The 21,566-nt window shown below is 37.6% G+C and overlaps 1 protein-coding gene across 1 annotated transcript in view; it reads left to right on the top strand.

Annotated features, from left to right (window-relative positions):
- The window catches only part of LOC120192674 (protein TIC236, chloroplastic-like), a 42,676-nt gene that overhangs the window by 6,827 nt on the left and 14,283 nt on the right, over positions 1-21,566 (top strand). The window contains 14 exon segments of the mRNA XM_039195417.1: positions 7,246-7,444; positions 7,542-7,601; positions 8,877-8,908; positions 8,910-8,979; positions 11,044-11,065; positions 11,068-11,088; positions 11,091-11,182; positions 14,986-15,048; positions 15,260-15,490; positions 15,590-15,673; positions 16,118-16,191; positions 16,193-16,273; positions 16,407-16,459; positions 16,462-16,931. Of these exon segments, the coding sequence (XP_039051348.1) occupies positions 7,246-7,444; positions 7,542-7,601; positions 8,877-8,908; positions 8,910-8,979; positions 11,044-11,065; positions 11,068-11,088; positions 11,091-11,182; positions 14,986-15,048; positions 15,260-15,490; positions 15,590-15,673; positions 16,118-16,191; positions 16,193-16,273; positions 16,407-16,459; positions 16,462-16,931 (1,552 nt within the window).

Below are 21,566 nucleotides of genomic sequence, written 5' to 3'. Positions count from 1 at the left end.
TGGGTGAAAAACTCCTTAACAGGGTTATTAAAGATTCCCTTCAGCCTGATATGGTGGTGAGAGCTTTGGCAAATGAGGGTTTCCAGGTTAAGATAGTAAGGTGGGGTTATGTTAGGAATGCCAGTATTATTATTCAATACAAATGAAGAGTTTTTAAAGGCGTGGTCAAGTCTTAGAGAGAAATTCCACTGCTGGTTTGATTGGGTAGATCCTTTGTTGAGTGAAGATGGAGTCCCTTTGGCCTATTGCTTGGTCGAGTTGGTTGGTTTACCGCTTCTTAGCTGGAGCGTACCTTTTCTGGAGAAGCTTGGGGTAAGTGGGGAAAGGTTGTTAGTATAATGGAGGAAACAAGAAATAGAGATGACTTCTTCGGCCAGAATGCTGTTAAGGGTTGCAAGCCCTTTTGATGTACAAGAATCTGTTATTGTTGGATCTTATGGAAGATCGTTTAAAGTAAAAATTAATGTGGGATCCAACTCTAAATCTATCTCTGAAGCTTTAGGAGACATGAGGCAGAATTTTTCATATGGCAGCTGCAGTGACGATGTGTCAAAGGGGGAAGATGGTGGAAACACAGAGAAGGAAGAAGACAATTGTGAGAACTTAGCAGAAGGATTCTGGTCAAAGGTTGACACGTGGCTTCAGAATAGTCAAGATAGGGGGTTGTCAGAAGGAGGTGGGAACATTATCTGAAAAAGAAGTCTGACTCTCTGCCCAATACTAATGAGGTGTCAGACAAATTTGAATTAAATTTCAGTGGGGATTATGCGGGCCTTGGGCTGCGGGAAGTTGCGGGCCAGAGTCTTTCGGCCCATTTTGATTCTAATTAGGAGTCTTATTCTCCTGTTACTAAAATTATCCCAGCTGGCCCTGCTGTGAAGTTGAATTGGGCCAGGTCAGTAAATCAAAATAAGGTTCAGAATCTGTCTGAATTTAGTGCAGAAGAAAGAAATATACCATTAGAAGAAGAAATAAAAGGGGGGAAGGGGGAAAGGAAGATGATGGTATGGTTCTTGGTAAGCTACTAGAAGAACTCTGATGCAAGCTGAAAACAGTGAAGCGAAGTTTTCAAAGCAGTTGAATTGGGGATTTCCTGTTTCTACATGTTTGTCAATTAGAAGTGCCCCTGATGGTAGAAGGAGAAGAGGACGCTTTGCTCGAGTTTATAGAAGGTCAAGAGATAGAAGAATATGGTTGTGTTCTGCTATTGAAGATGATGATTTTCGCCCACTGGCTACTTCGAGGACTAAGCAGAACATTTTTGATTTTAGAAGAAGTCAGCAATTTTCTAGAACTATTATTGGAAGTGGACAAGATAAGGACTTCATTTGTTCTGTCGATTTCCAGAATACATCTACGATCCCTGTCATTAGCAGTGATGTCGTCGAGAGTGTGGAAGCAACTACTATGACTGCTTTAGGGAAAGGAAATGAAAATAGAAGGAAGAGGAGAGTCTTAATTTCTGAAGCTCTTGAACTGGTTAATAATTCGACTATTTATTCATCCTCTTTTTCGGAATTGATGAAGGAAGCATTGGATACATGGGAAGTCTGTGAGATGTTAGGAATTTCATTTAAGGAAGGGAAGGAGGCTTTTATTGAAAAATTATTAAGTCTTGAAAAAAGTCAGATGTAGTAAGGGGAGGATGATGGTTGGACTGTATATGCTGTGTGTAGGGGGTTTTTCTTGTTTATGAAAAATTAAGTATTATTTCGTGGAACATTAGGGTCTCGGGAGGAGTGAAAAGTGTGTAGCTGTAGCAAGGCTTGTCAAGAAGACGAAACCAGTTTTTCTGTTCATTCAAGAATCCAAGTTGGAACGATGCAATGGGTCGATTTTAAGAAGGATAGGGGTACTTGTTAAAGGGGGTGCAGGTCTCTCCGGCACAGGTTCATCGGGGGTTTGATTTCTTTGTGGAATGAGAATGTGGTTCAAGTCACAGATCAATATGTTCATAGTAGGTTTTTGGCGTTAGTGGGAAAATTTAAGTATGGTCCGATGGAGTTTGTTGTTATTAATGTTTATGGGCCTCCTGTTGAAGCTGAGAAGGAGGATTTTTATGAGGAACTACTAAACTATGTTAGCTATAAATTTACCAGTTTGTTTAGGGGGAGATTTCAACGCGTATCTTGATCCAGAAGAAGATTGGGAAATCACAAAATTGGCATACTATCGATATTTTCAGGTCTTTTGTGAAACTTATTAACTTGCCTGTCAGGAGGTTCTTTCACTTGGTGCAGTAATAGGAATCTTCAACATGGGTAAGACTAGACCGGTTTCTAATTTTGCAAGATTCCTTAAGATTTCCCTAACATTTCGCAGTTTCTTTTACCGAAATCTATTTCGACCATAATCCAGTTTTGCTGGAGGATAAGTCTATAAATTGGGGCCCTAAACCTTTTAGGTTCTTTAACTTTCTTTTAGAAGAACAAGGTTCGATGACTTAGTTGTAGAATCTATGGTAGTAGAGAAAGGAAGAACAATAGTGGTGGAATTTTCAGAATATGCAGGAAGCTAAAATAAATCAGGAACTGGTCTGGAAGTGGCCATTTAGAGCTGGCAGAGTCCATTTCGTTGCTGGAATCAAAATTAACAGGTTGGACTTAAAGTGTCAAGGTGGAAATTTATCTCCAGGGGAACAGGATCATTGACTGAATTTAAAAAGGAATTATGGAGACTCCCAAGGATCGAGGAGAGGATTTGGTTTCAAAAATCCAGAAACAGGTGGATTAAAGATGGCAACAGGAATACAAGGTTTTTTCACCTTAGTGCTATGAAAGGAATAACAAACACTACATTCATTCTATCAAATTTAAAGGCAGATTAATCTCGGATCCAGAACAGATAAAAGACGGTATTTAATTTTTTCAAGAATGCCTATAATGAAAAAACAACACTAGAAGTTGAGGGCCTTAATTTTGATTTTAATCAATTGTCTCAAGCTCAAAGTGGGTTTTTACAAGAAGTACTAGAAGTTTTTAAAGGTGAAGATTATGGAGTTTTTTACAGATTTCTACAATGGAAAGCAGTGGGTTCACGGGTTAATCACGCTTTTATTACCTTGATTCCAAAGTAAGGTAATCCTGAGAGTATTGAAGATTATATACCTATTAGTCTAGTGGGTAGCTTGTATAAGATTCTCGCTAAAGTTCTTGCAAAAAGACTTATATCTTGTGTTAAAGATATTGTTAGCCCTACACAGTTTGCTTTCATTCCGGAGAGGCAATTGTTGGATTGTGCCTGCTTAGCCAATGAAGGCATCGATTACTGGAGGAAACAAGGACTGCAGGGGGTTTGTTTTTAAAGTGGATTTTAGCAGAGCATATGACAGTGGATTGGCAGATTTTGTTAAGGATTATGAAGGAGATGGGCTTCGAAAAAAAGTGGTGTTCTTGGATTGATCAGTGTATTTCCACAGCCTCAATATCTGTTTTATTGAATGGTCTCCTACAAAGAGTTTCATATTGTGAAAGGTTTGCGACAAGGATGTAGTATTTCTCCTCTATTGTTTAACGTGGTTGGTGAACTTCTTCATATGATGTTAACTAAAGTTGTGGATTCGGGCTTATTCCAAGGATTTTCTTTTGGAAAGAGTCAAAACTGCTTCAATTTGACTCATCTCCAGTTTGCTGACGACTTAATTATTTTTTGCCGAGCCTCCATCACTCAAATTAAAATGTTAGACGAGTTGACGATCTTTAGTTTTATGACAGTGCTTCATCTTAATTTAGTTAAAAGCAAACTTTATGGTATTAATGTGGAGGAGGACATCATTGGAAATTGGGCTAAGGACATTGGCTGCTCTATTGGTTCCTTTCCGACGGTTTATTTGTTGGTGAACTTCTTCATATGATGTTAACTAAAGTTGTGGATTCGGGCTTATTCCAAGGATTTTCTTTTGGAAAGAGTCAAAACTGTTTCAATTTGACTCATCTCCAGTTTGCTGACGACTTAATTATTTTTTGCCGAGCCTCCATCACTCAAATTAAAAATGTTAGACGAGTGTTGACGATCTTTAGTTTTATGACAGTGCTTCATCTTAATTTAGTTAAAAGCAAACTTTATGGTATTAATGTGGACATCATTGGAAATTGGGCTAAGGACATTGGCTGCTCTATTGGTTCCTTTCCGACGGTTTATTTAGGCCTTCTGTTAGGGGCTAAAAGGAATTGTGAGAAATTGTGGGAGCCAGTCATTGTCAACTTCGAAAAGAAATTGGCGGGATGGAAAGCTTCCTCTTTGTCTATGGCCGGTAGATTGATGCTTATCAAGTCGGTATTATCCTCTTTACCCATCTTTTATCTTTCCATTTTCAAGATTCCATCTAAGATTTGTCAAAATTAAACTCTTTGATGGAGAACTTTTTATGGGGTGGAGGGGAAGAGAAGAAGAAAATGCATTGGGTGAGTTGGAATAAGATCTGTAAACCGAAAGTGCAGGGGGTCTAGGAGTTGTTGACTTGAAGCTTACTAATAGCTTTGTTGGGAAAGTGGGTTTGGAAGTTTGCAAATGAAAAAGATTCCTTGTGGAAGAATTTCTTATGCTCTAAATATAATGTTAGTTGTCTTTCTATGGATGTAATTAAAGTCCTTTCTCACAAGGACTCTTGGATTTTGAGAGGTATTGTGAATAGCTTCATGAAGGATGATTTCATTGGAGGATGCATTAGATCTCATGCGAGGCTACAAGTTGGGAATGGCAAATCAATTTCCTTCTGGGATGATACATGGCTGGGGGATTTTCCTTTGAAAGTTCTTTTTCCTAGGATTTTTGCTCTTTCATCAAACCAAGGGGGTAAGGTTGTTGATTTTGGTAGCTTTGATTCGAATGGATGGGAGTGGAATATTAAGACTAGGAGGAACCTATATGATTGGGAAGTGGTTCAGCTGGTTGGATTATTGGGTAAGCTCAATGATATAAAATTAAATGAATCTTTGGAGGATTGTTTGCTTTGGGATGGCGTGGGTGAGGGGTTGTATTCTGTAAAAGCTTGCACGACTTCAATCTCCTCAGTTGATGAGGATCCTTTTATGTGGAGTAAATGTGTTTGGCAGGGACTGGTTCCTCCTAGAGTAGATGTTTTCCTTTGGCAAGTATCACTCAATAAATTAGCGGTTAGAGTGGAATTGAAGAAAAGGGGAGTTCCTATAGGGGAGGACATTCAATGCCCCTTTTGCAATTAAGCTGAAGAATCAGTTCAACACCTGTTTATTTCCTGCCAATTTTCGTGGGTGTTATGGAACAAAATCATAGGCTACTGGGGTATCAAGTTAGCCTTACCTGCTGATCCTTCATCACTTCTAAATTCATAGTCTGTTTTGAGGCCTTATTCAGATATGTGGAAGTTTATTCCGGGGGATGTTTTCTGGTCAATTTGGAAGATGAGAAATGAAATTATTTTTGAAAGAGGTAAGATGGACACATCCTCACTGTTTTTCACAGTTAGGTTAAGGTTAGCGAAATGGTTCCTAGCTAAGTATCCTCTACTCTCTATTCAAGTGGATTCTTTAATTGGGGATCCTTCATTGACTGATAAAATTTCAGCTTCTATGGATTTGAACAGGCCAGTGGTTAGCTGGAGTCCTCCTCCAATCGATGTTTTTAAGTTTAACGTGGATGGTGCTGTGAGTTTGTTAGGATGTTAGCTGGAATTGGGGGAATTCTAAGAGATTGGAATTGAATTAAGCTTTTGGTTTTCAAAAAATAGGTCCTACTCCTATCATTTTAGCAGAGTTGAAAGCTATCAAAAGAGGCTTAGACATCTTTGTGTCATCAGAATGGGTTATGAAGGGAAGGCTCATTATTGAAAGTGATTGCAAGTTAGCCGTTGATTGGTTGAAATATCCGGATTGGTTCCACCTTTTCTTTTAAATTTTGTTAAGGATATTGCGGCTACTGTTTCTGAGAATGAGGTCATTGTGAGGTGGATTCTGAGAAGCTGCAATTGCGAGGCAGATTTGCTTGCAAAGGAGGGGATTGGATAGTGGTTCACTTTGTTGTACTGAGTTCGGATGTTTTATTCCAAGGGGGTTATTAGAGTGTGTTTAGTTTTATGTATCTACATGGAGTGGTTTAAGTCTTATGTAATCTTTTTATAATTAATATATTCAGGCACTCTTTTCGTCCTTCCGCTAGTCGGTTCTAACCTCATGGTAAAGACTACTAAGAAGGAGGTTTTTAATGAGACCTACTATTCCTATAAAAAAATAATAAGTTGGGAGCGAACATAGAACCGACTTAATCAATACCAATCTCCCTGCTAAAGAAAGAGAGGAAGCCTTCCATCCAGCGAACATATAGCTGTTTTTTTATCATATAGTTTTCTACAGTTCTACTGGATATATGAGGTTGGTGTTTGATAAGTTCAATAAATTGGGGCATTGTGAGATCCATGATCTGAATTGTTTTTAGGGTAACAATGAATTGTGATGGACTCTGAAGAAAAGGGGCCTTGAGAAAGTTAAGAAAAAAGGAATCGGTTATGCCTCGCCCTTTCTTTTCTATCAGTCTTCCACCACTGTGAAACGACTGCACCATACCTTTAAAAAAACTGAATTCACAACCATTAAAATTTCCACTTGAGCCTTTTAAATCACCATTATAAATAACTCTAAACCATCTTTAAATGGTCAAAGACCCAACATTTTGGCCACTCCATTTAAAAAAAAAAAACCAGACAATAAATAGTGACTCAAGTTCTCGACCGTCAGTACCTATGGCTATATTCTCTACCAAACATGCTCTAGAGACGTGCAAGTATGAAGCAAAAGAAGAAAAGATGATGAAATGGAAATTGGAGAGGAGACAAAGAGGAACTTCCGAAATTGATGTTGATGGAATTTCCTATAGTTGAAGGTGTCTGTGGCTTGGGAAAGACGAGATTAGTTTAAACTTGAGGGAGCTTTACTCCCTTTTGGTGTTTTTTCTTTTTCGCAATACTTAACTAAAAGCTGCATTTTGAAATTTGGCCTCTGGAGGATTAATTTAAAGCACATCGTTTATTCCCTTAAGCTCAGTTTAGAAATTTACCAAACTTGTTGTCTTGATATGCCAAAAAAATATTCAAACACATTTTGAAAGTGAAATCACTCTTGAAGCCTAATCTGTCCTTGAAATAATCAATACACACGTACTCTATCTGATATTTTTTTATATATGTGTTTGCCATGTTCATGTAAAAAAGTTTATGAACAATAGATGGCTTATGTTAGTTCTATGTTTTAAAACGTTTGATATTGTTTGTAGAGAGATGGAGAATGCTTCTGGATATGTGAAGTTCCAAAATCATTATGGCCTTGTGCATGTACAACTCTGTGGCAATTGTAAAACTTGGAGATCAGATTTGGTCTCTGAAGATGGTGGCTGGTTGTCTACTGATGTTTTTGTTGATACTCTAGATCAAAAATGGCATGCAAATTTAAATATTTCTAACCTCTTTGTTCCGGTAAGGAATAAAAAGAATGTGATGATTAACTTTTCTGTCTGCATTTGATCCAGCATGAATTTTTGATGTCTGTTTTTCATGTTTTTCTTTTCTACAGCTTTTTGAAAGGATTTTAGAAATTCCAGTCACATGGCTTAAAGGAAGAGCCAGTGGTGAGGTGCTTTTCTGACTTCACTTTGTTTTTTCCTGCATTTGTTTTTTTTCTGGCATTATACACATGTCATGTTCTGATCTTTTGGAAGCTACATGGACAACCAAGTCATTTTGTATGTATTCCAGTACCATGTTCAAAGGTGTTTTTAGCACTCCTATGTGATATTTGTGATATCTTTTGCTCTTTTCCTATCGACTTCTCTTTACGTCTTAAATTTCACAATCAATTGCACTGGAAGTTCTTGAGCGGCTTCCATGTTTGACTTCCCATATCATTATTGACGAAGGGGGATAGATATAATAGTATCACTACACTACAATACCATTTTGCTCTAACACTTCATCGTTCTTGAATTTTCCAATGTCTGACACATATCAGGCCATGGCTATGGCTCCAAAGACCATCCAAATACTTGACTAACTTAGAAAAAATAGAATGTATCTGTGTTGGCAACATGCTTGTATTTGATGCTTGCTTCCTAGTCTGATTACATAACATTATCCCATAGAATGGTTGATATTTATGAAACCACTATGATTGAGTCCGTCTACCCTTGTCCTTGGAGAGACAATTTTTCGTGAATTGTGACCTAGAAACATATCAAATGGCAGTGGTTGAGTTTTTTTAGGCCTTAGATCTTTTATTCCCTCCCTTAATAAGTGGTAAAGATTCTACCAATTTTTTTGGTTGTTCTCTTATAGAGAGGAAAAGGAAATCTAATACACATACTAGAACTTGAAGTACTGATTGGTTTATATCTATATCTTTGTCAATTTTGTTTATTGGAAGGGCTATATCATGCTATGGAAGGTAAAAGAACTGAAGGTAAAGATTCTACCAATTTTTTTGGTTGTTCTCTTATAGAGAGGGAAAAGGAATCTAATACACATACTAGAACTTGAAGTACTGATTGGTTTATATCTATCTTTGTCAATTTTGTTTTTGGAAGGGCTATATCATGCTATGGAAGGTAAAAGAACTGAAACCCCTACTTACAGTATAAAGTATGATTGATGGATATATATACTGTTAGAATCAGCTGTGTAGAGTCTTGTTTGTTTATGAGTCTTTTATGATAAAAGGATATTCTAGGTTTTTTGTAATCTCTATATGTAGATAGAATTTTATCTTTAGCAGAAAAGTCCTTTTAGAAGTTAGCTACTCAGTTTATTTAAAACTATTGTAATCTCCTAAATTCAGTAGTCAGATTTCTCTTTCATCACCTCCTTTATCTTTCCTCTCCATTATAACATACCCGTCAACTTTGTTTATTGGCAGGTTCACTTGTGCATGTCAAGAGGGACACATTTCCTATTTTCATGGACAGATTGATGTGACAGGGTTGGCCTTTCAGATATACGATGCTCCATCATTTTTTTCTGTATGTCCTTGTTTCCTCTTCTCTGTAGCAGTTCCCTGCTTTCATATCCATCCATATTTTTTTGTAGCACTCCATTGAAATTAACTAAATCTAGTTGTAGCATGAACGCACAAATGGTTATTATTTTTCTATATTTTGCACATCTTTGCCTGGTTTTTTATTTACATGTTCTGTGTGTTTTATGTTGATATGATGTATGAAAATTTTGATAATTTTTTGTCGAACATCCAATTAAAATGGGCAGTAAAAATTGTTATTTCTCTCTGTAGCAGGTCTGAGATCTTAAAGTAATTTTTTATGCATCTTCTTGAGTGGTTTACGACCCGTCTCTGTTTTATACATATCTGCAAATGATGTATATATAATCTCTCTCTTTTCCCTTCTTTTTGGTTATGTTCCTGTACTCTTTAATGCTTAGTTATATTTAGGTGCTAACCAGTTTTTCATTTCTCTTCTATTGGATGCCACCATTGTTGGCAATGTGCTGGCCTTCTAGTAAATTCATCGTAACTTTGTTGTCTCTATGCTGCACCATTTTTTATGTTCCTTTTTTTCACAATGTTGGCAAAAATTGCTAAACTTTGTTGCCTAGGGTATCCAATTATTCTTTCAAAATGCACTCTATTTTCACAAATTTTAGTAACCCAATCTATTGCAAGAATAAACGCTATTTGGTTTGGGTCTTAACGTTTTGTAATATGGAAATTGCAAGTGTTCTTGCAGATGTCTTTACCTTTTTATTGTGGCAATTTGAGATTACTTTTGTGGTTTGGGTGGTATCTTGATATAATTTATGTAAGATTTATTTTCTCTTTTCCTGTTATCATGAGGGTATGGCTTTTTTTTTTTTTTATAGGAATAGAGGTCTCATTAAAACCTCCCTCTTAGTTGGCTCTTGTGAAGAGGCAACTAGCGGAAGGAGGAAAAGAGTAGCTCATCTTATTAATAAACCATAATTACATAAGATTACAGCTTACATAATACACTGCCCGAAATAATACAAACCAAAACAACCATGAAGCTCTAAATATCAACCAATCCCCTCCTTAGCTAACTTGTCTGCCTCCCAATTGCAGCTTCTAGGAATCCATCTAACAATAAACCCCTAGCAGAAACTAAGGCCCCAATTTCCCCACCAAAGTATGAAAACGTAGGCAGAAAATGGCTTCAAAATCCAATCAACTACTGATTTACAATCACTCTCTAGGATTAGTCTTCCCTTCAAAGCCCATTCAGAAGAAAGGAATACATCATTCCTGTTTAATAGCTTTCAGCTAAGCTAACATAAGAGGACCAGGTCCCACGCCATAGAAAATGTATTTAAGTCGAACATTTCGAATCTTTCAAGACTCCTCCAATTCCACCCTGCTGCCCATCACCTCTTACCCTCCCTCCACCTGAACTTAAAGAAATCAGAAGGAGGCGGAGACCAGTAAAGAACCTTCTTCTTTTTATAGGATTTAATAGGTAATCTGTCTGCAAGCGATGGATCCCCTACTAGTAGTCAACCTGAATATTAACATGAGGGAATTCGCTAAAAACCATTTACCCAACCTAAACCTGGAAATGAAGAACAGATGAAGTGTCTAGATTCCAGTTTTCAAACACCACTGAATTCCTAGCTTTCCATAAGACATAACAACCCCTGGAATAACTTCCAAATAGTAGAACACTCCCTTAGATAAGATCAGAACAAAGTAGGGAAGAAGGTTCTTGGACATAACTGAAGAGATATCCCAAAACCTTAAAAATCTATACCACAACTCCTCTGCAACCGAGCAAGAATAACAGATTTGAATTGTTTTCTCATATTTGTGACAAAAGGACACAGAACATCTTCTAGATTAACCCCTCTTTTCTTCAATTCCACTCTAACCGCCAATTTCTTGGCATTTCAGAGTGGAAAATGTATTCTAAGGTTTACTACTCTGTTTTATGTGATTATTTTATGTTCATGAATGCATTGGCGTACTTGATACATTTAAATCAGATAACTTGAGCATTAAGGACCTAATTCTAGTATGTCCTTGAAGTTATTGATCTATCCAATATTTTCTTTTGCAGGATATTTCAGCAAGTTTATGTTTCCGGGTCAGAGAATATTCCTTCATATACAAGTGGCTGGTTTGGTAATGTTCCTTTAGAAGCTTCTGGAGATTTTGGCATCCACCCTGAGGAAGGAGAATTCCATCTAATGTGTCAGGCATGTACTTGAGTATATTCTGGCCAGGCTTTATCCGATGACCTGATTTCTGCATCGAATTGTGTTATTATACTGGACAATGAAAGTGATACTGCTGTATGTGCTAAAATGAATACGTATTCGAACAATAATTAAACTGGATTATTGGTGTTTTCCATGCAACAGAAAAAAGAATAATCTATATTGATAGATGGTAGATTAAGTTTTTCTTTATAGTTTGAACAGTTAAACATTTGATTTCTTAGTTTGTATTTTCCACATTGATCAAGTTTGGTGTTTGTTAAGGCCTTTTATTTAGGTTAGGCTTTCCATTTCTTAATTCATTTTGGATCTTTACGGTAGAGAGCTGAAGTTCTTTGTTGTCAATTTATAGTATTTGCTATTTTTTCCATTTTTACTTATTGGTGAATTAGGCTTGTTCTATTCGTTTTAGTTGTTAATATTGTTCCTACATTTCCGGGGAGACAAATTATGGATTGTTCGTTTATTGCAAATGAGGGTATCGACTATTGGAGGAAAAAGGGTTTGAAAGGGGTAGTGTTCAAAGTAGATTTTAAAAGCATATGATTCGGTAGATTGGTCTATTTTGATGAAATAATGTGTAAGATGGGGTTTGGGTTTAAGTGGTCTTCTTGGTTTAATCAATGCGTGTCTACAACAACAATTTCAGTCTTAGTTAATGGGACACCTACAGAAAAATTTCAAACATTACGAGGACTTCGACAGGGCTGCTCGTTATCTCCATGCTGTTTAATTTAGTTGGAGAGTTGCTACATTTGATTGGCTAAAGCAGTGGAAAGGACTATTTTCAGGCTTCGAGTTAGGAAATCAAGAGAGGTTATTTATGCTGTCACATTTGCAATTTGCGGATGACCTGTTATCTTAGTAGGCTTCTTTCCGAGACTTGAAGAATGTTAGAAGGGTGTTGCTAATTTTTGAATTGTTGATGGGTTTGCAATTGAATTTATCTAAGAGTAAAATCTTTTGTATTAATGTCGAACCGGACTTGTTAGCAGGCTGGGCTAATGAAATCGGCTGTTCAATGGGTTATTTTCCAACAGATTACTAGATTTACCGTTGGGGTTTAAGAGAAATTCTGCAGCCTTATGGGAGCCAATTGTTCGAAGATTTCATTAAAAATCGACTGGTTGGAAGGTTAATTCCCTATCTCTAGCTGGAGGCAGTTTTAGTAAGTCAGTCCTGTGTTCTTCCCACATATTTCTTTCTCTTTTTAGAATTCAAGTGGTGTGTGAAGGAATTGAATTCCATTATGGCTGCCTTCCTTTGGGGGTTCGTCTGAGAAGAAGAATATTCATTGGGTGAATTGGAAACTGGTTTGCAAGCCGAAGAGGTTGGGGGGATTGGGAATTCCGAATCTGATGCTTCTAAATAGAGCTCTTTTGGGTAAATGGGTATGGAAATTTGTTACGGAGAAGGACTCGTGGTGGAAAAAGGTGGTTTGTTGTGTGTATAATATGAATTTAATTCGTTATTGAGTGTGAACTCATTGTCCTCTCGGCTTCTTGGATTTGGAAGGGAATTTTAAACAATTTCTTTTCTGATGATGATTTCGGGGACTGTCTGAGGAAGACTTATGTTGAAGATGGGAACGGTGGGTCAATGCAATTTTGGCAGGATTCTTGGTTGGGTTCGATTCCTTTAAAAGTTAGGTTCCCTAGGATTTTTGCTCTATCAATGAATAAGATGGTAAAGTTGCAGAGTTTAGAGAAAATTCTCCTTCCGGGTGTTGCTGGGATATAAGATTGAGAAGGAATCTAGTGGACTGGGAGGTTGAACAGTGGTTGCAGCTTATGTCCTTGTTGAATACTTCATCTCTATCATCCTTGCAAGAGGACTGTTGGGTTTGGACAGGGAATGGGGAGGGCTGTTTTTCAGCTAAATCTTGTGTTAAGTGTTATTTGATTGGGCTGGTAATGAGGAATATGAAGGCATTTGGGACATCATTGTATGGAAGGGGTTGCTCCTCTAAGGGTGGAAACCTTTGTCTGGCAGGCTGCTCACCAGAGAGTGGCAGTTAGAGGAATTAATAAAGCGAGGAGTAATAGGAATTGAAGACTCCTCTTGTCCGTTGTGCGGTAAGTGTGGAATCGGTTTCTCATCTTTTGTACATTGCGAGGTTGTAAGGTGTTGTGGAGTAGATTCTTTTCATCATGGAATGTATCTTTTGTTGCTCCTCGAACACTGTTGGATTTCATAATTATTTGGGATGATCTAGTCCCGAACTCCACCATTTGGAAGTTCATCCTTAGGGCAGTGTTGTGGTCGATTTGGAAGTGCAGAAATGAAATTATTTTTGGGAAAGGAAAGGTGGATGGTCCGTTATTGTTCTTCCTTGTTCGTTTTAGGATTGCATCATGGTTTGTTGCGAGATTTAAAGATGTTCAGATCCACTTCGATTCTCTTGTGGGTGATGTTAGACTTGCTGATTTGGGGATAAGAAGGAAGAAGGGTAGTCTTTCTTCCACCTGCTGGATTCCTCCCCCCTAGGTTTAGTTAAGTTAAATGTTGATGGTGTGATGTCCAAGGACTGGGATAAAGGAGGCATAGGTGGCTTGATAAGGGATTCTAAAGGGCTGCAGCATGGTTCGTTTTCTGATAAAATTGGGGGTGGTCCTCCTATTCTTGCAAAGTTGGCTATCAAAGAGGTTGTTATTTATGGAGGAGAAAGCTTTGGCTTCATTCCAAGGTCATCCTAGAATCGGATTCCCTAACTGCTCTGAATGGATTAAAATCCAGCTTTATGTACTCCTATGTTCCAGTTTTTGGTGAAAGACATTGCTGCCTTAGTGGAGAGTAGAAATGTTATTGTTAGGCATATTTTGAGAGCTGCTAATTGTGAAGCTGATATATTAGCTAAAGAAGGTATAAGATGATTAATAGGGTATGAGTTAGGTAGTTCTGCTATTCAGCTGGTTATTTATGTTCTTTGTGGGATTTTCAAGTCTTATGTTGTAACAAAAGCTACCTAGGATAAGGCTTTGTATTATTCTGATATTAATAAATTACAAGGCACTCTTTTCCTCCTTCCAATACCTTCATGTTATTGTAGTAACATGGAGGTCAAGAAGGGGTTTTTTAATGAGGCCTTCCCTATTTCTATCAAAAAAAATATTGTTCCTACGTGCTGGTGGGAGTTTTGAACAGAGCAATTTCATATCAACTAAGTTTTGGTATTGTTGCAGTATTTTATTCAGGTTGGACCATTTGGTCTATTGCCAATCGATTGTGTGTTGTTTAACATGAACTTCATGTTAAAAAAGGATTCTCTCATGTTTTTTTCTCTTAGTTATCATATTGAGGATTTTATTCTTTAAAAATTTCATTGTTATATTTGATTGATAAGAAGGTTGCCATCTCTTATAACTCCCAACTTCAATATGTTTGAGTGCTAGGTTTCAAAAGTAATGCTTGAAGTTAGATTCATACTCGAAGATGAGCTGTACTTTGGTGATCATCTCAAAGATGTTGTCATAGCAACTTTTTCCATATATTTTACATTTTATAGTCGTAGATCTGTGTCTAATGATGAACCATTTGATTATGTTTAAAATTTTAAATGAATGTATTTGTAACATGCATCATGCATCACACAACATTTACATCAAAATTTACTAGGAGGAAATGAAAGAAGTCATGACTTCTAATCCTACGCTTTCTCTTTGAGCTTGAAGTGGCAGCTTTGCTGTGATCCTTTTGTTTATCTGACAACTTGCAACATGTTTTATTCTTCACACATGTTTTATTCTTCACCAATTTTCTAATTCACCATTACTCCTTTTCAGGTTCCGTGTGTGGAAGTAAATGCCCTGATGAAAACCTTCAAAATGAAGCCTTTGTTGTTTCCAGTACGCATATCATCTATTTTATCATCACGAGTGTTACTATTTCTATGTCTGCTACCATTGTTAATTATTTATGACTTATTCTTACTTCTTAGGACTTTCTGTTCTAACAGATGACATTGTCATCTTCCCCTTTAATCAGATACACTCTATTTCTGTTCTACCGTTATGTTCCAATTTTTGAGGAATTTAGTGCTTTCTATCTTGACTGCAGTTGGCTGGTTTTGTGACGGCGGTGTTCAACTGTCAAGGTCCACTGGATGCCCCTATTTTTGTAGGGAGTGGAATGGTGTCTAGAAAGATATCATACTCCGTTTCGGATGTCCCTTCATCCTCTGCCTCTGAAGCAATGTTGAAAAATAAGGAGGCTGGTGCAGTGGCAGCATTTGACCGTGTTCCATTTTCGAATCTGTCTGCCAATTTTACCTTTAATACTGACAATTGTGTACGTTGTTTTCATTAACAAATAATGAGTATTAAGATGAACTTTTCTTTGAATAACATTGTAGTGGAAAGCTTTTTGAAAATGTGTCATATGTTATAGGTTGCTGACTTGTATGGAATTCGAGCTAGTCTAGTGGATGGTGGGGAAATTCGAGGGGCAGGAAATGCATGGATTTGTCCCGAGGTCTGCTAATGTTACTTTTCCTGCTCAATTAGCTACGCTGACAGAACACTTAATTGTCATTGGATTATCATCTTTTTCAAGCAGTTTCTGGTTTCTTCTGGTATCATGTTGAATGCATCTCCTTTCTGCTTCATTCCTTATTTCTTGATATTGCAGAGCCTGGTTAACCTTTATACATTGACTGTTATTTTATGGACTTACAAGGTTGCTTCTTCTATAATTACTGATATTTGCTTGCATCTCTTCTATATCACAATTTCGTGATTTATTTGGTTGGTGCTAGATGGTTGTCATTTATTGAATTTCTTAGCTTTAGTTCTCCCTTTAACTAGTTGGCAAATCGAAAATACAATAATCAAAGTATGTTTCTTTGCCATACAACACATTATACATTCAAAAGTAATTTCTTCTGCCTTACTGATGTACGGTACTTACGTTTCCCAGGGTGAGGAAGATGATACAGCAATGGATGTAAATTTCTCAGGAAATTTATCCTTCGACAAGATTATGCAGCGATATACCAGGTTATCTTCATCTTATGCCACTCAAGTTAGGGGATTTAAGCGGGGAGACAAAACTTTCTGGATCACTTTTGAAACCGTAAGCTGATGACCTTCGTTCTTGATTTGGGTTCATGGATGCGAACCACCTAGTTTTATTTCTCAATTTTCTGCTTGTTTTTTCTTTTTTTGGTGCTTATAAGTTGGTTTATTTGCATTCCGTTTGAACATAGGAGGTTTGATATCAAGTGGACTGCACCGAAAGCTGAAGGGTCATTTAGTGATGCTCGGGAGATATAATGATTGCACCCGATTGTATCACTGTTAATTCTTCATCTGCTGCTTTTGATTTGTTTACGAAAGTTCAAACTTCTTACCCTGAGGAATACTGGCTAAACAGAAAGGAGTTCAGTGCGAATATCACCGTGCCATTTACTGTTGAAGGAGTGGAGTTGGACTTGCGAATGCGTGGTTTTGAGTTTTTCAACCTGGTCTCCTCCTATACTTTTGATTCTCCAAGGCCTACACATTTGAAAGCAACAGGAAAAATAAAATTTCATGGAAAGGTTCTGAAGTCTTCTATTACGAGTGATGAAAATATTGGTTCCGAGGCTGAGGGGAAATTGGAGAAAATGACGGATAATATAAGTAAAAAGAGTCTTGTTGGTGACTTGTCTGTCTCAGGTCTCAGACTGAATCAGTTAATGTTGGCACCTCAGTTGGGTGGACAGTTGAGCATCTCTCAAGATTCTGTAAAGGTACCGTCTATGAACTTTCTCCACTAGGCAAGATAACTATTAAAGATTTTCTTGTGTTTATATTCAGGAATCTTAGGGCTTACGATGGTAATAGTTTTGGTGGACATGTTGAGAGGGCTACAATACACTGCTAGACAAAACTTTTGCATGCTCTTTTAAAATGTCTGCAGTAATTCCTACAATATAGACAATATTATAGAGGTTTAAAAATATTATTTTCTTACATCGTGTCGAGGGGGGGAAAGGGAAAAGAAGACATGGGTTAAAGCTGTGAAAGGATGTTGCTTTTGCTGAGAATTCTTAAAATAAGGACCTAAATAGATTGACGCCTGGTAATAGCATGGCCTTGAACCCATATAGTCTATCTGACAAAGTGAGTAATTCATTCAATATAGACAATATAATATTTGGGTTTAAAAATATCATGTTCTTTCATTGTGTCAATGGGAGGGAAGGGAAAAGAAAACATGGGTTGAAGTTGTGAAAGTGTTGCTTTTGTTGAAAATGCTTAGGACGTGGACCTAAATAGACTGATGGCCTGGTAATAGTATGGCCTTTAACTCTTATAGCTTTTCCAACTAGTGAGGAAGGTTTAAGTTGCTTTTGTAGCTTCCATGTGTCTATTGTTGACTGGTGGTTTCCTCTCTACAACACTAATTGTAACTGATCACATGCTGAAGATGTTTGCTAACTTTTCTTAGTAATTCTTCAAGAGTTGTCAGTGTTGAAAGTGTTGCAGAAAACATATGTTTTAGAAATGTATGATATATGTAATTAGCCCATTACTTTTCTTTTACAATTGTGTTTAGCTACTAGGTGTCTACTGTTGACTGGAAGTGACTTATTATGCATCATTGAGTGTCATATTAAGATGGTAACAAGTTTGCTAGCCTTTTTCTCATAATTCTTCATTCAGTTATGAACTGGGAAAATTTTTAGACTTGACAAAAATGAAATGGCAGCCTCCTTGGTTGAAGGTGATAATCACATAGCAATTTGAGAATTTTTGTGGTTAGTCTAGGACAGATGCATCCTTACAATATGTTGCATTCAAGGGTTACATATGTTTGAAGTGTTTCTGGCTGCTATAGAATAATGGTTTTATGCAGGCATTTGCCCATTGCATGCTTTCTCCTGTTCAAAATTTTATCACGACTCCATTTTTATGAAGGGGATATTTTAGCAACTATGTTTCGATACACACTTCTTTACTCTTCCATTTTTAAATGGTACATTTGACGTGGTTAACCTTTTTTGTTGATATTTGAAGCTTATAATCAATGGAATAGTCATTTATAGAACTCGGGATTAGGTTTGGGAGTAAAAGGTGAGTTTTTGATGGATCCTCTATGGATAGCATGATTGTTACTTGGTGCATAAAAGGGAAATAACATGTATCAATTGAAATTAGATGGTGTGACGAGGTAAGAAAAAGAATTATATGTTGCATAACTTTTCAATGTAAGTTTAAATGACTAAATTGTAGTCATTCTCAATACATGCAAAGGTGACTACGTGGCTCCAGAGTGGCAGGTCAGGTGATAGAGTACCTATTACCAGATGTTAATCATGTCGGGGTGGCTAGTTCCACGGTGACAGGCAGTAACCAGAGTTAGGATTTCAAGATCGTTCCTTCAAGCTAACGCATCTACAATTTGCGGATGACCTTATTATTTTTCTAAAACATCAATTCGGGATTTAAGAATGTTAGAAGAGTGCTTTTGATTTATGAGTTATTGGTGGAGTTGAAGATTAATCTAGGCTAAAGCAGAATTTTTGGGATTAATGTTGAAGAGGATGTGCTAGCTGATTGGTCTAAGGAAATTGGCTGCTCAGTGGGTAATTTTCCAGCAGAATATCTAGGCTTGCCTCTGGGGTCTAAGAGGAATTCTGTTGCAATGTGGGAGCCAATTGTGTAGAAATTTCATAACAAGTTGACTGATTGGAAGGCAAACTCATTAGCGTTAGCAGGAAGGGTGGTGTTGGTCAAAGCTGTGTTGTGCTCTCTCCCCACTTATTTCCTTTCAATATTTCGAATTCCAGTTACTGTGTTGCAGAAATTAAACTCTATCATGGCTGTTTTTTTATAGGGGGTTTGACTGATAAAAGAAACATGCATTGGGTGAACTGGGATTTGGTCAGTAAGCCGAGAAGGTTGGGGGGTCTTGTGATCCCGAACTTAGCAATTTTGAACAGAGCTCTGTTGGGTAAATGGGTATGGAAGTTTGCCTCTGTAAAAGATTCTTGGTGGAAGAGGGTGGTATGTTGTGTGAACAACTTGGAACTGAATTCCAAAATGTTGGAGAATACTTGGACAGCTTGTGCCTCTTGGATTTGGAAAGGAGTGATTAATAATTTCTTTTCTAATGATGGGTTTGGGGATTGCATTAGGAATAATTTGAGGTTGAAAACTGGAAATGGTCATTCTGTGGTATTTTGGCATGATGTTTGGTTGGGAGAAGTCCCCCTCAAAGATATGTTCCCTATATTGTATGTTCTTTCGATTAATAAAACGGGTAAAGTGGTGGAGTTTAGGGTGAACAATGCTGCAGTCTGGGTGTGGGATATACAAATGAGAAGAAATCTGGTGGATTGAGAGATTGAACAATGGTTACACCTGATTTCTATGCTGAATAACATCTCACTGTCTCACGAGGAGGAAGATGGTTGGATTTGGTTAGGGAATGGAGAGGGTTGCTTCTCTACTAATTCATGTATCAAGAATTTCTTTGATTCGGTCGATATTGAGGAGAATCAGGATTTTTGGGAACGAAATATTTGGGTAGGGTTAGCACCTCCCCGTGTTGAAACTTTCTTATGGCAAGTTGTTCATCAGAGAGTGGCGGTTAAAGAGGAATTGTTGAAGCGTGGAGTGGCTGGTATTGAAGATCCCTTATGACCGTTGTGTGGCGGGTTTGGGGAAACTGTTTCACATCTTTTTCTGCATTGTGAGGTAGCTTTGGGATTGTGGGTTAGATTTTCGAATTTGTGGAACGTTTGTTGGGTGATTCCAAATAACATCTTAGACTGTATTATTCAGTGGGACGATCTACTTCCGACCTCTAGTATTTGGAAATTCATTCCAAGGGCTATCTTGTGGACGGTATGGAAGAGCAGGAATGAGGTTATTTTTAAACATGGGTCGCTGGATGTGGTGATGCTGTTTTTTATTGCTCGTTTTAGATTAGTTTCTTGGTTTGCTACTAGTTTTGACATGCAGATCCCTTTCGACTCCCTAGTGGGTGACCTTACACTTGCAGATTCGGTTGCTAGACAGAAAAAAAGAGATCCCAACCTACTTGATGGGTTCCTCCTCCAGATGGGTTCATAAAGATTAATGTTGACGGAGCGATGGTGAAGGGATGGATTAAAGGTGGTATAGTAGGCCTGATTAGGGACAGCAGTAGTTTGTTGATTGATTGGTTCTCTGATAAAGTTGGGGGTGGTCCTCTGATTTTGGCAGAACTTTTGGCGATAAAGAGGGGGTTGCACATGTGTTATGAGTCAGGTTTGGTTCTTAATCAGAGGACTATTTTAGAATCGGATTCAAGTAACGCGTTGAAGTGGATCAAAAATCTGGAATCAAGCACCCCTATGTTCCAATCCTTGGTGAAGGAGATCGTTTCTTTAATGGAAGGGAAGGATATTACGTTAAGGCTTATCTTGAGGGCTGCCAACTGGGAAGCGGACAGATTAGCTAAAGATGGTATAGGTTGATTATTAGGTTGTGTTTTTGGGGTGTTAGAATGTATGATTCCCTTCGTTGTAGCAGTGATTTTGTTTTCAGTCTTATGTATTAGTGATAAGGCTTTTCAGCAGAATGTGGTTTTTAAGTCTTATGTTCTTGTGGGAAGGTTTTAAGTTTGATGCTAGGGATGACAGTGTATTATTCTTCACATTAATATAGTTATAGGCACTCTTTTCCTCCTTTCAATGTCCTTCATGTTATTTTCGTAACATTGAGGGTAAGAAGGGGGTTTTTAATGAGGCCTAATCTTCTATCAAAAAAAAAAAATTGGTGAAAATCAAGCTGAAGGGAGTAATTGTAATAACGGAAATGTTAAAGCTCATGGTGACAGTCACAGGTGAGTCCTAAAACGGTCTAAGAGCTATAGCCATCATACCCATAATAAAATCTCATCTCGTCGTTTTGGTAGTGTCTCCTCAGAGGTCAACATCAGTTTTTATGATAGAGTATATAGAAGGGTACAAAGAAGAATGGTTCGTGCTTCGTTGGACCAAGACAGTGAGTCATCTAGTTCGTTCCCTGCTTCCATTAATGCGAGAGAGGAAGCTGTTGCCACTAGAGAGAGATTAGTGATATGTTGGGAATCTCTTTCACTGGGGGGAAGAATCTGTTAGAGGAAGAGATAACGAAGTTGGAGAAGATGACCTCTTCGAAGAAGAAGAATTAAGCTTCAGTTCTCTATTGTGGGGATTTTTATTTTCTTGAAGATTTAATAAATGTCTAAAATCAGTGTGATTTCGTGGAACATTCAGGGTTTAGGTATGAAAGAAAAAGTCAAGAGCAGTGTCAAGGCTAGTGAAGAAGAATAGCCCATCTATTTTGTTTATTCAAGAGACCAAGCAAGAACAATGTCAGCTCGTGTTGAGAAGGAAAATAGGAGGTAATCG

The sequence above is a fragment of the Hibiscus syriacus genome, unplaced genomic scaffold, assembly GCF_006381635.1.
Source record: "Hibiscus syriacus cultivar Baekdansim isolate YM2019G1 unplaced genomic scaffold, ASM638163v2 tig00116976_pilon, whole genome shotgun sequence".
In the NCBI taxonomy this organism is placed as follows: Eukaryota; Viridiplantae; Streptophyta; class Magnoliopsida; order Malvales; family Malvaceae; genus Hibiscus; species Hibiscus syriacus.
Note: the sequence above shows the minus strand (reverse complement) of the source record. Positions and strands in the feature narration are given on the sequence as shown.